The sequence below is a fragment of the Rhodamnia argentea genome, chromosome 7, assembly GCF_020921035.1.
Source record: "Rhodamnia argentea isolate NSW1041297 chromosome 7, ASM2092103v1, whole genome shotgun sequence".
Taxonomy (NCBI): Eukaryota; Viridiplantae; Streptophyta; class Magnoliopsida; order Myrtales; family Myrtaceae; genus Rhodamnia; species Rhodamnia argentea.
The window spans coordinates 16,077,651-16,094,482 of record NC_063156.1 but is presented as its reverse complement, the minus strand read 5'-3'; the positions used below and the strand labels follow the sequence as shown (position 1 = coordinate 16,094,482).

The following is a 16,832-nucleotide window of genomic DNA, read 5'->3' as shown; positions in this document are numbered from 1 at the left end:
TCTATGGACGAGCTTACGTTGATGTGTAGGTGTTGTTCTATTGTTAAATAAATGTAGTTTAGTAGAGTCGTGCATTAGAATGGCATGTTACTCAATTTTGATCTTTTTTCAGTATATTTGATAGGAATTCGGATGCGTCGGCTCGAGTAACTCTTGTAGGTTAATTTTGGCTTTACGAGATGAGTGGTACTGTTTCTTCTTTATGTTAAGCTCATACTCCGAAAATGATAGTACTAAATATGTTATGAGTTAAGAAATAGCATTTTGTTGGATAAAACAGGATTGAGCAATTACTACCGTTTACCTATTTTAAATGGTATGTCATCTTTTGATAATAGTTTGAGCCAATTGCCTCTTCATAATTTGTGAAACCTTTTTACGAAAGAGTCGCGAAAGTTCATGACTTATAAATGTGGTTTTTGAAAGGTACTTTGATCTGACAAAAAAAGAAGGTGATTTGATATGTTGAATTGTGAAAGTTATATGTGTTGGTTTATTAAACCGATTTGCCTGGATTTTTTTTTTTCCTATGTTTTGGATTGACTACGTAGATATTGGAGGATGTGCGTGTGATGCTTAGTATCGCTGTGAACCCGATTGAGAGGTTTGTGGGTATACACATACTAATTTTAGGATATCCTTGTGGGCCACCTATCGGCAACATAGGTAGAGACCTAGCCAATAGGGGAATCTTGGTTGCTTTTGTCCCAGGGTGTTATGCAACCATTGGGAGATACTTGAGCTTGAGATTGGTCAATGAATGGACCATTAGCATGTGTTTTGATGACATTGATAGTTGGGTTCAACCATTGAAATTTGTTTCAGTGTTATTGACTAAAATGAGTATTTTTGCTATGAATGTATAACGTTGAAGTAATATATATGATCTTAAAGGTTTGTTGTATACCGAGTTTGGTGCAAAATAAATACTAGAAGAGCAATGAGGATAGAGCAAACCAAATTGTTATATGCAAAGTTTATCTGTGCCAAGTCGGGTTAAATGAATAAAAAGAAATGAGCCTAATTGCAAGTATCACTTAAGCCTAACGCCCTCAGCTCATTCCATCCTTTAGCCCATATATAAGCTTTCTTCTTCCTCATTGTACAGAACCATCGGTGAAAAAGAAGAGAGAGGGAGAAACCGAAGAAAGAAGAGAAGGGGGTTCCATACATACACACGCTTTGCACGGCTCGACGAGTCAAATTAACGCCGTTTCCTAGCGTTCGGTAGGGATTTGTACTCTTTGTTAATCTAGGAGGAATTTTCAAAGTTAATCCCTATATTCCAATTCATGTCAATTCTGAGTTTCTAGGTCCAATCTAGGAGTTGCTTGGCTGTAAAATTATATGGAAATGATAAATTAGGATATTGTGGAGCCATGGACTTTACAGAAGTCAATTTCGAGTTAAGGTTTGGTCGGAATGATTTTTCAAAATTTTGTGTGCATTGCTGCCCAATTCTAAACTTCTATGTATGGCCATAGTTTTCGCTTGTCTTCGGTTTGTCATTTTGAGTTGGTGAAGTTTGGATCTTTCATTTTTTCAAAAGGACTTTCTTTTGACGCTAAGCACACTTGAATTAGAGTTTGTCAGCTCGATCATATGTCTGTGAGATGATAATTGTTGAGTTAGCTGAGTTCTGTTATGTATATTTTCTTTTTGTGGGTTATAGAAACTCTGATACCGTAGCCAACTAATCGATTTGTCAGGTATACATATAGAAGGAAATATACATTCAGACGAAAGGTCGACGTTGGTTTTTGTTTGAGGCCATGTCCTTCGTGCCAGAGAACCGCGTGTCATTGTCCCGTACTTGTAGGAATCGAAGTGTGATACTAACAATTTTCAATTGAGGTGGCTCTGATATATGAAAGGCTATCGTTTTCTGTAATGTTTCTATTTTTCTCCCGGGAGATTGAATTAATCAATTAGAACTTAAATGCATGCATGGCCGGCATCAAATACGTAAGCTTTATGCAAGTTGTGCATTCTATTAAAATCTTGCAAGATTTGGTCATGCCAGAATCTGACTTATTCGGGTGTTCTGTTCGTCGGACAGTTTGCATCTCTCCTTTGGGGAGGTACAGTACAGACATGGTTTCCATCTTGTACCGAGGAGCAGAAACCGACTGAGGCAGCGAGAGCGAGTGAGTTAGGAGCAGCAACTGCGCCGAGGAGGTGAGTGGGGTTCGGGCTTCTCTTTGAAAACGTTTCCCTGAGCATTAGGTCCTTCTAGCAGACTAGGAACCTCCATTATCTGTGCATGAAACCAAACACCTCAAGTCACAAAAGGTAATAGAACTCTGTGGAAATGATGTGATCAACAACTAGTGCCACTTGTAATCCTCCCAAAATGTGAGCAAATGTAGTCGAGAGCTCGGAAAATACGAATGACTGCAATACATGAGTCTGCTGCGGCACATTCTTAACCATAAGATATGCATCACTCTTTTAGTACCTTTAAGGCAAGCTGTTCAAAGCATTTTTCCACGTTTTCTCTGGTTTTGGCGCTGCATTCGGCGAACAAACATCCGAGCTCTCCAGCGAGAGCAACTCCCTCCTCCTTTGTCACCGCTCTGTCTGAATCCTGTAATCACGACACAGATCAACACATCAGTACCGGGTAGATCCTCTTTTCCATAAACAATGAACTCTGTTCAGCTGTTGAGAAAAAAGACTATGCACTGTCATCATTTTAGAGGAGCAGTGGTATGTCGCGCCAACAAAAAACTTAGTTGTCATAGACATGTCGTGGTGATCTCTACTGCAAGGAGGATAAGGAAGATGAATTCTCTTTAAGATTGTTCTTGGACAGAAATGGAGTGGCCGAAAAACTCTTCAAGCATAAGTTGATGTATATTGCGGTAATATTTCAGAGAAACTTGACATGGCATAATGCGTTTATGAAGCGTCACATTAGTTTCCATCATGCGCCGTGTACTTTCCGCTTGTCATTAGCAGAGAAGCAGCAGAGCAACTGCCATTAAAATTCCTTTCAAAAGTTGAGCAGCTCAACTAAAAGTTTTCTAAGGGAAGCACCTTGGACGGAAAGAAAATCAAAAGTTGAATGATTGTCATGAAGACTCAACCAAGAAATGCTGTAGAAAAGAAGGAAAATAGCATATTTGGAGCTAGCACAGGACCGACATTTGACTGAACTATACGCTGTTAACTCTGAGGAAAGGTTAAACTTAGCTTCGTCAAGGAGCTATGGTCCAAGCCATTAAAAAATTAGTGCAAGAAAGAACACTTACACGGTCGACTTTGTTTCCCACAAGCATCTTAACGCAGTCTTGATTAGTGGAGTAGAGCTCAACTTCTTTTGCCCACAGATCAGACAAGTTTGTGAATGTTTCTCTTCTCGTCACGTCATACACTAAAACATGCCGAAACCGGGGAACGAGCTTGAGTTAGACATTGAATTAAGGTAAGGCAATAAAAATGAAAATGAATTGATTGGATCAACCTTGACAAGGGTCTTACAGGTACAGATCAACTAAAGAAACTGACTCAATAGTTTGAGCGAATAGTTTACACAATGAAGAGAACGCTACTGGAATATGCAACTGTCTGCTGGGGACCGCGATTAAAGAAGGATTGGACTTCAATGAAAGGCTCGTATGGTCAGTCATAACCTCCTTTTGCTTTGGCCTATGATGTCTAACACTGTGGAACTTGTTTTCCAAGAACTAGCCAAGTGAACAACCAACAGAAGCTCTTTGTGCTGCTATCTTGAACTGGCTACAGAAAAAGTCGCACGAACAAACTAGGATGAAGCCTAACAAGCATATAGATTAACTAGTCTATATGACATGTTCCACGACTTAGTTCTGCTGCTGAGAAAACATATGAGCGGAACCCTGGACCAAAAGATGCTTCCAATGGTGTAAACAGGATCTGGCGCAAAGAGAAGTGCAACAATTTGCACCTGCACTTAAATGTACTCATATGTGCATTGAATTTGATAGCTAGTTAACTCATGAATTAAGATGCGACAGTTCTTCAGTGAGGAATGTTAAGAAGTATCGGTGGCAATTAGCATATGAAAGTGACCTACCAAAGGAGCAGAGATATGTCCTATGAATGCTTCTAACCATCCAGTTGGACACTTGGCCGAAAAGGAAAAAGAATAATCAGTTGGAGATCGATGTAGTTGCATACCAAGAATGATACCATGGGCATTGCGGTAGAAGGAGCTTGTCAATGTTCTAAACCTCTCCTGTCCAGCTGCATCAGTAGTTTCTAGTAAATGCACCAAAATAGTACCAGATAGCAGTGTGGATATATCCCTCAGCTGATTAATATTAGAGAAGACAAGAAAAAGAAAGTCGGGCCAATCTCAAAAGTGGAATTTCGCATCTAGCATGTGAGCATCTTCTAACTCCATCATCCTGATACAATGTTCTTGTGCTTGTTTTAAGCAATATGCAGCAGTTGACAAGAAAGAAATCTCATCAAGTTAAGTACCAAATGAGAAACCAATAGAGTTAAAAAGATACATGAATGCAATAAAACAAGTATTTCATTTGAGCAACTCAAAGGTAACAGGCACTTGCCCCTCTTACCCTTGAATTTTTGTTATTGCAAGAACCAAACTCTCGTTCTCCAGTTCACTCGGACATGAGAAGAGAAATCGCAATTATGGTTACAACTAAGATTATGTTACCAGTGTCCCATATTGTGAGCTTTAGTCTCTTCCCACCAACTGTTAGAAGCTTGATCTTAAAATCCACTCCTGCAGATGTTTCATTGAACTCAACAAACGGACAATATACTAAAATGCTAGACATCAATGTTCAAGAGATGCTCTCCTCATCAGTACAACCATTACAAAGGCACGAATTAGAGTACCAATGGTAGGGGCAATGATCTCTGGAGCAGCAGAGATGAAACTGATAAGAAGACTGCTTTTGCCGACCCCAGAATCTCCGATCAGCAATATTTTGAACGAGAAATCGTAAGTGCCGCCCTGGCCCGAAGTAGAACCCATTTGATCAGAACCCGATGTATGTGTTTCTCCTGCAAACCTCTGCTTCTTTGCTGTATATAATGGGTATGTTTCTTCGAGGAAAGTAGAGAGACGAAGTACTGAAACGAGAAAAAGGAGAGAATAAGGCAGGGACGTGTAAAGGAAGATAAAGAGGAAAGCAAAGTGGGCATCGAATGTGTTCGAATGTGTTATAGAGAGAGAGGAGCTAAACTAAAGGTAACTGGCCAGCTGAGACGACCACCTGACCTCGTTAACGCATCATTCTTTCCTTTGGCTCTTTCCTTTTCACACTATGACTAAATGTAGTGAGTGAGAGAGAGAGAGAGTTTTATGCCAATCTGACGATACTTATGTTGTAACAAATGCGCAAAGTAAACATAGAACACAAGGATTTACGTGGTTCGATCAAGGTGATCTACGTCCACGGGCGAGCCAAAATAAGATTTCACTATAATCAAAGAAAGTACAAATTACAGAAGTCGGTCTTATCGACTGAACAAATGCACATGACTTACTAGTCTCTCACATAAGGAAAATCCTCAATACCAAATGAAAAAAACCCTAGCCGCAGTATAAATAGAGCCCAAAAAAAATTTCTCGGGGGGTGCTGCCCCCGAACCCCCATACAGATCTGTTCGCACCGCAATAGAGATTTGTTCGCTTGCTCCAAGTTGGGCCTATCGGTCCAACTCTCTGCATCATGAACTAAATTTCAACTTTTTCTCCACTTTTGGGCTGCACAAAAATATATCGGGTCAGGTGATGAACCAAACCGGGTACATAAAATTCAAGACATATTTAACAACTTACGTACGTTTTTGTAGGATTCACATTGCCCTTTCAGTTCATGATTTCTTATGATGCGATTGTACTTGACGGCAAACAGAGAAGTCTCACGTTTGGAGGAGAGCCAGAGGACAGTTTTAAGGGGAAGGATTTTGTCTGTGCCTTGGACTCAACGACCCAATTGCAAGAGCGGAGCGCTACATCCCCGTGTCAAGCGGAGCATGCATGAATGAGTCGAATGCTTCTGTTGTTCTTTTCTTTTCCTTGGGCGGCTGGGGCATCCTAAACTTGAATCAGAAATCTAGCCCCTAAAATAAATCATGGCACTTAGGCTACTGTCCAACCAATTGAGAGAGAATCAATAGATTCCTAGTTCGGAGCGATTCATCATTCTCAAACGCGGAACACAACTCTCCATTGCATTGCGCTCTCCAAGTACTACTAAGCTCTCAGTCGAGGAAATTTTAAGTAACCCATGACATCCGGAAAATTCATGCCTTAATAGAAATATAGGAATTTGAATACGATAATATAACATTCGGAGTTTTCCCATGTCTAATAATAATACTTAGATCATAAAGTTAAGTATTATTTTGAAGTTTGGATTTGGCACGTAGAAATACTAGTTGAATCATTAATCTTACGAGACATGACACTACAAAAAAACAAGTTTTTAGCCACGAAATTTGCCACAAAAATTTTGACAAAATTAGTCGCTAATGGATTTTGCAACGAATTTTGCCACGAAAAAAAATTCGTGGCTAATACGGCGTTGCAAAAATTAGCGACGAAAAAATGAAATTTCGTCGCTAATTTGCGACGAAAAAATGAAATTTTGTCGCTAATTTGCGACGAAATTTCCGACAAATGTAGTTCGTCGCCAATTTGCGATGAAATCATATTGTCACTAATTTGCAACAACATTTGCGACGAATTTAGTTCGTCGCAAATTTCTCACGATATTTGCGACAAACTCTGTTTGTCGCAAATGGCGTTCATCGCAAAATTAGCGACGAACTTTAATTTTTCATCGCTAAATTGCGACAACAAATTGGCGATGAATTACTTATTCGTCGTAAATTTGCGACGGAAAAATTAATTTTGTCACAAATTAGCGACGGAAAAAATTCATCGCAAATTATCGACGAAAATTAGTTCGTCGCTAATGTGCCATGAAAGTTGTTGTGGAAAAAGTCGTCGCTGATTAGCAACAAATGGTTTCGATGCCAATTTCATAGCTAATTAGCGACGAATTTTGGTTTAGCAACGACTTTTGCCACGAAATTTTTCGTCGCTAAATCTGGTTGTCACGAAAATAGCCACAAAAGTATTTTCATCACTAATTCGACCTAAAAAATTTAGCCATGACAAGTTGTAACTTTCGTCGCTAAATTGCGACGAAAATTCAGAGGATTCGTCGCTAATTTGCCACAAACGCTATTCGTGGAAAAAATCATCACCAATTATTTGAAATAATTTAGCGACGAAATTAGAGATGACATTTTTTTTTTTTTACCATGTACTCGATAATATGTCTTTAACAATGAATTTTGCCACGAACATTGTTATTTAGCGACGAATTTTTATTAATTCTTTAGCGACAAACTCTACGACGAATATTGTTTAGAGACGAATTTAGCGACGAAATTTTATTTTTGCAATGAACTTTTATAATTTGTGATCATACGATAAAATCATTTCTTTTATTTTTCAATCTAACTAAAAGTAAAATTAAATTGTAGAATTTATATTTAACATTGATTAAGCACTTAATAACATCAAAATATTATAATAATATGAAAATGAAATATATTCATCTAAATTTCATACGATAAAATCATTTCTTTTATTTTTCAATCTAACTAAAAGTAAAATTAAATTGTAGAATTTATATTTAACATTGATTAAGCACTTAATAACATCAAAATATTATAATAATATGAAAATGAAATATATTCATCTAAATTAAGAATGAGACGTCATCATCGTATTGTTTCCCAGACGGTATATGCAATGCCAAACGGTATATGCAATGCCAAAGTCTAAGAGCATAATGAACAAAATGCACAAAGCAGAGGAGAAAAGCCAAGTAAAGCATTAACCAAAGGTAGAGCTTGGAACTTTCAGCAGGCAGTCCTTAGGGCGTGCTGAAATCACCCTACATAACTCCAACCAGTAACCAAGGGAGCCGGAGTATACTTAAGGAACAATTTACCCCTGACTGACCTCGAATATCCCAGGTCTTTTACAACATTATACTGCAACAAGGAATTGTTGAAAAAGTGGAAAAAATATCTACACACTATACAGTTAACTAAAATGTTCAAGAGCAACCATAGCAGCCAAGGTTTCGGATGCCTTGCTAAGGATATCAACGCCGTGACAATCACAATGATAAATCACACTCCAATTTCATTGATGACCCTATCCACTGTAATCAACATCTCTATCGAAAACATAAGAAAACTCTACAGATTAGTATCTTCAAAGTTTTAATGCAAGAACCACATGCAATTTCTCTATAGTCTCTCCAGTGCAATCTATCAGCAGCTATTTGAAAGGAGAAAATGAATATATACGAAAAAATGCTGAAATGAGGAACCAATGTCCTCTTGGATAACATCTTTTTATTATTTTAACTTAACTTAAATCTTATCTTATACTTTTTCCGATTGTATTTTGCAAGAAGTTAAAAGAGCTACGCATAGCAGGCTATATAAGCAAGCAACTAGCAGTGCATGAGATAGAATTGGAAAATGATTTACCTTGGAACTCAGAATCTTCCATGCATTTCTGTGACAGAGGAACCCATTAATCAATGACTGAGAACTTAAGCTTGTAAAGAGATACCACTCGTGTAGCATTCAGTCAGACAAATTATTACCATGATCTGTGATTTGTGGTCAACTACTTTAGGTGTAGTTGATTGTGCTGCGGCTTCATGATTCAATACAGTAAATCAATTAGTCTGCCAAAGAGAGAATACTCCTATCTTTAAGAGAGAGTAGTCAGTTCACCTTGTTCACGGTCGGCGCAACAACTAGTCAGAAATGATGTGAAGCTTGGAGGAAAAGATGCAAGGCCATTTTCGGCATCGCGATCATAAGCAGTTTCCTTCTTTGAAGAGAACTGTTGAGACTCGTTCTCCAAGATTGCTAAGTTTTCTGGATCCTGAATGCCAATGCAAGAAACAATATCCTTTTCCTCCTGAACTCTGAGAACTCAACAAGACAAGTTCATTGTTGGAAGTAGATCAACCACGATGACATAATTTATCAACTGTAGCAAAGACAGACATAACGTATGTCAGGAACTAGGACCCTTTCCACCTGTAAGGAGAATAGGATGTGAACTTAGAATGAGCAGGTAATTGAGATGCCACGTGAATAGTTTGCAGTTCTATTTCAGTGGCATCTTTCAAGATCTCCTGCGTGTATAGCAATTGAATGCAGTCAATCTAATACAGTGGGTGATGCAATAAGAAATTGTTAAATATACAACAAATATTTCAACTCCCTCAATGAGAATATTACCTTTAAAGAATTTGCGAATAAATCAGTTTCAATGGCCAAAACAGGACTAAGAGAAGCAAGAGAGGGGAACCTGAACGACAACTATCGTTGTAGTCCCGAGACTACCAGAGAAGCCTACCAAAAGTAAAAAATCAAAGAATAAACAAATCCATTTCTTGCTTTTTGCATTCCAAATCAAACATAGCTTTACAAAACAAATTCAGATGTACCAGTTGATGTGAATATAAAACTAGCATAAAAAGCAATTCCATTCACCCCTCCAAATTTCTGCAATACCATCAACCCAACTCCAACCTACACATCAAAGTTATCAATTTTCACACTCGTCCCTCCAAAATAAAGTCAAGCTGCAAGACTTAAACTAATGTAGAATACCGACAATAAGTGAGTAGGCATATTTCCTCTGAAACAAGTCTTATATCCTGGCTTCTGAAAGCTGTCGAAGGGTTTCTGTGTATTCTTGTAAAGTATTTCAACCCACATCAGGATCTATTACCTCCAAGACAAAATGTACAATGATACCATCCCAGAGAGCTATTTTCCAAGAATTCAAAAGAGCTACCCAAATCTCAACTGCTTCCTGAGAGATATCGGCATTCTTCCCTCTCAAGCGAAGTGAGATGGCTTCACAATCTTTACTCCGGCCTCTCTTTGCGTGAAAGACATCATCGTTTTGTTAAATATAATATTTTTGTGACACTTCAAACGTGGTTGTTAAATTCTTCTCCTTAATTGTTGACAAATGTGAAAAAAAATTGTGGGTCATGTAGAAGGAAGGTCATTGAAGAAAAGAACTTTCACAACTCACCAGCCATCGAGGAGATTCCGGAACGAAAGCCAATCCGATGACCTGTACAAGACATGGAATAATGCCTGAAATGAAATACATAGAAAATTGTAACACTGTTCTGATGAGATTAACAGAGCATCACCAGGTAACAAACTCACCTATGAGAGCTAGTGCTCGCAAAGTAACGAATGCATTGATAAGGTAAGTCATAAACACACCACAACAGATCATTAATTGTGGAAAATTTAAATGTTCACGATTGAGTTAGGTGCAAGAACAACACGAGTGCCAAGGTATTGCTAGTACCTATAAGCGATTTTGCATTACTTGATGTACTGTTGTAAATCCTCCACGAAGGTCCTTTGGGGTAATTTCTGCTACATATATGGGGACTAGTTTCATCAAGTGAGAGAGATTAACTATTACAATAAGAGAAGAAGTTATACTGAAAACCAAATTTCAACTATCATTACCACGTATGAGAGGAGCCTTCACAAAAATAGAATAGACGAACCTAGAGGCATGACTACTTGCAAATTCTACCTTCACAAAAATTAATAATGGCTAAAAACAATCCAACCAAGCTCTAGATACAAGAAGTGGGAGCAGGGAAGAGACGAACACGATGGTTTGGCGGTTCGGGTGGGCATCGGGTTCATGAGCAGAGAGCTCGGATCATCGTCGTGGCGAGCTCGGCCTCAGATATGTGGGTCTCGGCCTCGGATCTGTGGGTCTCGGCCAGCTCGGGTGGCCGGAAGTGGCTAGGTAGTGATGCTCGGTGGTGGCAGAGCCCAGGTGGAAGAGGGTCGTGGGGCGAAGGTCTCGGGTTTACGGCGACCGGGCGACTATGCTAATGGGTGGTTGTAGCAAGCGAATCATCTGGTTGCGGCTCGCGCGAGGCCGACCGGCGATGAGGCGTAGCCGGCGACGGGAGTGGACGGAGGGTGGTGGTGGAGGTTGTAGTGGTCGGTGGAGGTGGGTCACTCGGCCGAACCAGAAAAAGAAACCACGAACAAGAAGGAAGGGGGAAATGAAGGAGAAGCAGAAGCGACGAAGACGGTCAAAGAGTGAGAAGTAACATAGTATGAGGCAATAAGGGTCCGAATGGTAACACTCCCTGGAAAGTGTTTCTGTTCCGAAAGTGTTCCCAGAGCACTCCCTGGAGCTCAATTTTGTGACGACAGCTTTTTCGTCGCTAATTAGTGACGAAGACAGTCTTTGTCGCTAATTAACGACGACATTAGCAACGAACTATTAATAAATTTGCTGATAAAATTAATTTCGCAATGAACTTAGCGAGGAATACTTTTACGACGAACACTTTCCTTCGCTAATTTTGCAACGTACGATTTTTATCGCTAATTAATGACGAAATTAGTGCCGACCTATTACTTTAATAATGAAATTTAATTTGTGACAAATTTAGCGACGAAATTGTTTTGTCACTAATTAGCGACTAAATTAGCGATGAACTACTACTTTAACAATTTCGAGAATGAAATTTAATTTGTGATGAATTTAGCGGCGAAAACTTTTGCGACAAACATTTTTCATTGCTAATTAGCGACAAACACTTTTGCGACGAACATTTTTTGTTGCTAATTAGCGACAAATGAGTTTTTCATCGCTAATTTTGCGATAAACTTTTTTGTCGCTAATTACCGACAAATTTTACAACGAATGATTTTTGCGACGAATATTTTTCATTGCTAATTTTGCGACAATTTGTTTTTTGTCGCTAATTAGCGATGAATAGTCCAATTAGTGACGAAATTAGCCACGACACTTGCTGTGGAAAAGAAAAAAAATAAAAACATATAGACAAATAATAATAATCAGCAACAACAATAATAATAACAATAATAATGATAATAACAATTAAATTGTGTGATTTGTCGCCATTTAGTGACGAAATTTCGGACGACCTATTACATTAATAATAACAATAATAATAATTAACAGCAACCATAATAATAACAATAATAATGATAATAACAATATTAATAATTATAGTAATAATAGAACAACAATAACATACGTCACAATAATAATAATAATTACACATAATTAGTAAAAAGTTCCAAAAATCCTAATCTTCATCTTCCTCATCATCTTTATCTTTACCTTCATCTTCGTCTTGATCTTCATCTTCATCTTCTTCACGAACATCTTGTGTTGTTGCTAATTTTGCGACGAATGGATTTCGTCGCTAAATTGAAGAAAGAAAGGATCCCAAAGAATCGATCTTTCTTTTATTTGTTAAATCTCTCTTTGATTGATTAATGTGTGATATTATGAATCCTCATTACTAATGGAATCGAAATGATCTCCGGATTGATCAGAAGATCCTTTCAATTGGCTAGAATTCGTTACTTGAACGAAACTAGATCTTGTATAATCATATTGAATATTTGACAATACATTTCGTACCTTGCTGAAAAACCAATCCTTGTTTACCAACCACACATTATCTAACCAAATCCAATTATCTCTCGATGTGTTCCTCAAAAAATCCGATTCGGGCGGATTCTTCCCCCAACTAACGCCTTTCTTGAGCTTTCATGATATTTTATTAGTCGAAATAAAAACGAAATAATTTTTCCCAATTTTGAAAAAAACTTCATTTTTTTTTAATAATGTTTTTGAAAACTTCATTAATTGATTTAGAACATCTCTTATTCATTGATAGTATCTTATCCATCTTAGAAGAAAGAATCGATCGATTTCATTTTTATGAATGACACAATTACAATATATATTTATGGCGATTTAATATTATGCAAAGCAAATCGTTTTTGAATAGATCGTTACTCTACTCTATTTAGTATCACATCAAAGTTTAATATTTTTCTAAGCTATATTTTATATATAAAAAAATTGACCTCTATTTTTTGTTTGTTCACTACTTTATATATGTAATAAATTTAAAAAAAAGGTTCTAATAAAGATGGAAAAAAAAAATTAAGGATAGTAATTAGCGACAAAATTGTTATTCGTCGCTAATTAACGACGAAAATGTCTGTTCATCGCTACTTAGCGACGAAAACAATCATTCGTCACAAATTAGCGACGAACAACAATTTTCGTCACCAACTTTTAAAAAGAGAATTAGTGACGAAAAACATTGTTCATCACTAATTATTTTTTATTTCCATTTTTATTTTTATTTAAATCGTATTAGAGACGAATAATGCATTTCGTCGCTAAATTAGCGACTAAAATAGTGATTCGTCGCTAAATTGAACATTTTCTTTGTTATTTTTATTTCTATCATATTAGTGACGAATAATACATTTCGTCGCTAAATTAGCGACGAAAATAGCGATTCGTCGCTAATTTTAATATTTTCTTTGTTATTTTTATTCATAGTGCTAATTTTGCAACGAAAATAACAGTTCGTTGCTAAATTGAATATTTTCTTTTTTATATTTCTATCATATTAGCGACGAAGACCATGATTCATCGCTACATAGTGCTAATTTTGTGATGAAATCAACGTTCGTTGTTAAATGCTTAGCAACAAATTTGCGACGAAATTTGGTTTTCATCGCTAAATGCTCAATAGGAGGTTAGCGACGAAAAACAATGTTCGTCGCTAATTATTTTTTTATTTTTTATTTTATTTTTATTTAGATCGTATTAGTGATGAATAATACATTTCGTCGCTCAATTAGTGACGAAAATAGTATTCGTCGCTAAATTTAACATTTTCTTTGTTATTTTTATTCATAGTTCTAATTTTGCGACAAAAATAACAGTTCGTCGCTAAATTGAATATTTTCTTTTTTATTTATATTTCTATCATATTAGCTACGACAACCATGATTCGTCGCTATATAGTACTAATTTTGGGATGAAATTAATGGTCGTCGCTAACTTTTACGAAGAGAATTTGCGATGCAAAACATGGTTTGTCGCTAATTAGTGACGAACTAGGTTTTCGCCGCTAAATGCTTAGCAACAAATTTGTGACGAAATTTGGTTTTCATCGCTAATTGCTCAATAGGAGGTTAGCGACGAAAACACTGTTCGTTGCTAATTATTTTTTCATTTTTATTTTGTTATTTTTTTTATATCGTATTAGCGACGAAAATATGTATTCGTCGCTAATTTTAATTTTTTCTTTGTTATTTTTATTCATAGTGCTAATTTTACGACGAAAATACCAATTCGTACTAACTTTTAAGAAAAGAATTTGTGATGAAAAAAGACATTCGTCGCTAATTGGCGACGAATCCTATTTTCGTCACAAAGGATATAGTGACGAATAATATTTTCATGGTTGTTTTCATCACTAACGTGCGACGAAATTTTTTTTGTGGCTATTTTCGTCGCAAATTAGCTACAAAATATTTTTTGTGGCAATTTTCATTGCAAGTTAGCAACGAAAACTATTTCGTGGCGATTTTTTGTCGTAAATTAGTGACGAAAGTTTTTTCCGTCGCTATATTCGTCACTAATTAGCGACAAATTGTTTCGTCACTAATTTCGTCGCAAATAGCGGCGAATATTACTTTTGTTGCTATTTTTGTCGGAAATTAGCGACGAATTTTTTGCGTCGCAAATTTTTTGTGGCTAAATCCGTGTTTTTTTGTAGTGTAAAAATGCGGAAGATGATTTCTCACGACTATTATCGTTCCAAGTCCAATGTATTGGAGTGAAATTAATAGATGTTGGCATGTTCGTGGATGGGGTAAAGTAACGGTAAATAAATTTACCGTCATCTTAGTCGTTGATGAGGACAAATATTTTTACAAATTATCTCTCATTTTACAGGATTCCAAATATTTTCGGATGCTGTCAATATTTATAAGGGACACTAGTTTTCTTATCCACAAACTGATTTTCTAGATATTTTGGTGACTTGAGAAAGTGTCAACATTTGTAAAATTATCTAATTTAATCTCAGTTAATAGTAAGTGGGATTTAGTCAATTTGTTGGTCGAAAGAGAAGATATAAGACCTCTCACTCAATTAGCATATTCAAATATCCACATTAAGTCACCTAATGCCCACTTGCCTTTTTAATAGTGCATGCAAGGCCGTGTGTATATCTCAGATTCGGACTCTTGACACCTCAAACTAAGTATCATTACCTCAATTGTGCATGCAAGGCTAGATGTCTTTCTCAGATTCGGACTCACGATACCTCAAACTGAATATCATCACTTTTTAAGTGTTAGTCATCAAACATTCTTTCCATTTGACTAGAGATTGAGTAAAACTTTGCCGCACATGTTTTCTAACTGCGTGCCACCTTCCATATTCAAGACTTCATTTAACCTTAGTGATATCAGAAGCTCATTTTCACCTGGGCCGTAACCTTCTCTCTTCAGATTCTAAAAGATATTTCCCTGTGCTTTCAATCTTGGGATTGAAAAACAGGATTTCATCTTCCAAGAGTACAAGGTTGCTAGAGTTTTGCGTTTTGTTCAAGTTTTATCAATGTAAGTGAAATCTCTAGGCGTTAAGTTAGGTTAATCTACTTAGTACTTTTGACTTGGTTGATTGATATGTGTGTTCTTAGTTTTAGTTAAATTTGACGTTAAGTGTGAGTATGTGAATAGTGGTGTGGAGATGTTGTGATTGTTTCATTTATCTTGAGAGTAAGTATATGCCTAAAAGGTGTTTGATCGGTTTGGTAACTTGTTGAATGTAAAAATGATGGGTTTGAACTTGGAAGTGTAGTATTCGTAATATTATATTCATCATTCGCTGGTCAGATTCACCTTGTAATGCCAAATTTGCTTGATCAAATTCATTATTCATTTATTGAGTCCGATTCTCTCTTTGAGTTTGATTCGCTTTCTTAGTCTGAATTGCTTAATCAATTATTTGATCAGATTCACGGCATGAATATGTTTACCTTCCGAATCTATCCAACTATTGAGTTTGTCCACATGTTGCTTCTTACTCATTGTTTGACTACAAGAAGATGGGCATATGTATTGAACTGCATATGTGTTTACTTATCATTGCTTGCATTGCAATATGGAAGTGAAGAAGTATCTTATTATTATGCGATCATTACAAGACATGATGGGAAATGGAAAGAGGCGAGTTTGAAATTATCATCCACCACGTATGCGTGAAAAGGGAAAGGTAATGATATGCATGAAAATGTTATGTGTGTTGAATATCAATTGTTGTAAGTGGTGATTTCGTTGTGGATACAAGCAAAATCATATGATTATGATATCAACATATGCATTCTGCATGTGAATAATAGCATTTTGTTACCCTAAATTAAAAGGGACGATGCCCGTTTCTTGGGATGCTGTGAGGATGCCATGAGAAGAGTCCGGGGAAGCCTCCGAGTGGAGGTGCCATGTGTGTCGAAATGTCCCGAGGAGTGTTTCGGGATGCCTTGGAGTTGAAATGCCCCGAGTGTCGAGATGCCTCAAGAGTTAAGATATCCCATGTGTCGAGATGCCTCGGAAGTGCTCAAGAAGCCCCGAGAGTGCTCGGGAGGAGAAGTAAAATACCCAATGCATGTGGATGCTCATAAATATACAGGCGTATAAGCATCCATGTCAATGAATAAGGCAAATTATGATCATCCTCATGCATATGAGTGAAATAATATGGTGTCATATTGGTATTAGATTGCTTTGGCATATCATAATAAGAAAGGTAAAATATTGACTCGTAAACTCAGCATACATTCTTACTTGTCATATGCTCATGTTGTTTTGTACCAGATTGAGTGGTAAGCTGATTTTCTAATTTAAAC

At 36.9% G+C, this 16,832-nt stretch overlaps 1 protein-coding gene and 1 long non-coding RNA gene across 2 annotated transcripts; both read right to left on the bottom strand.

Annotated features, from left to right (window-relative positions):
- Nucleotides 1-1,976: 1,976 nt before the first annotated feature.
- Nucleotides 1,977-5,034, bottom strand: LOC115748685 (ras-related protein RABC2a-like). The gene is made up of 6 exons (XM_030685259.2): nt 4,852-5,034; nt 4,667-4,735; nt 4,162-4,227; nt 3,255-3,376; nt 2,459-2,587; nt 1,977-2,257 (listed from the first exon to the last, which is right to left on the bottom strand). Exons 1-6 carry the CDS (start codon nt 4,988-4,990, stop codon nt 2,153-2,155), a joined length of 630 nt encoding a protein of 209 aa, XP_030541119.1. The 5' UTR covers nt 4,991-5,034; the 3' UTR covers nt 1,977-2,152.
- A 3,077-nt stretch (nt 5,035-8,111) lies between these two features.
- On the bottom strand, nt 8,112-8,713 carry LOC125316024. Its single transcript, XR_007199326.1, has 3 exons — nt 8,661-8,713; nt 8,542-8,569; nt 8,112-8,222 (listed from the first exon to the last, which is right to left on the bottom strand). It is a non-coding gene; the product is annotated as an uncharacterized LOC125316024 (long non-coding RNA).
- Between the last annotated feature and the right edge of the window lie 8,119 nt (nt 8,714-16,832).

Excerpts from the sequence above, each read along its gene's own strand:
- LOC115748685 (XM_030685259.2), bottom strand. The coding sequence starts at position 4,990 with ATGGGTTCTACTTCGGGCCAGGGCGGCACTTACGATTTCTCGTTCAAA. Across the intron at positions 2,588-3,254 it reads TGGGAAACAAAGTCGACCGT|GATTCAGACAGAGCGGTGAC; the intron begins GTAAGTGTTCTT and ends TCGTGATTACAG. Across the intron at positions 2,258-2,458 it reads TTGAACAGCTTGCCTTAAAG|ATAATGGAGGTTCCTAGTCT; the intron begins GTACTAAAAGAG and ends TTTCATGCACAG.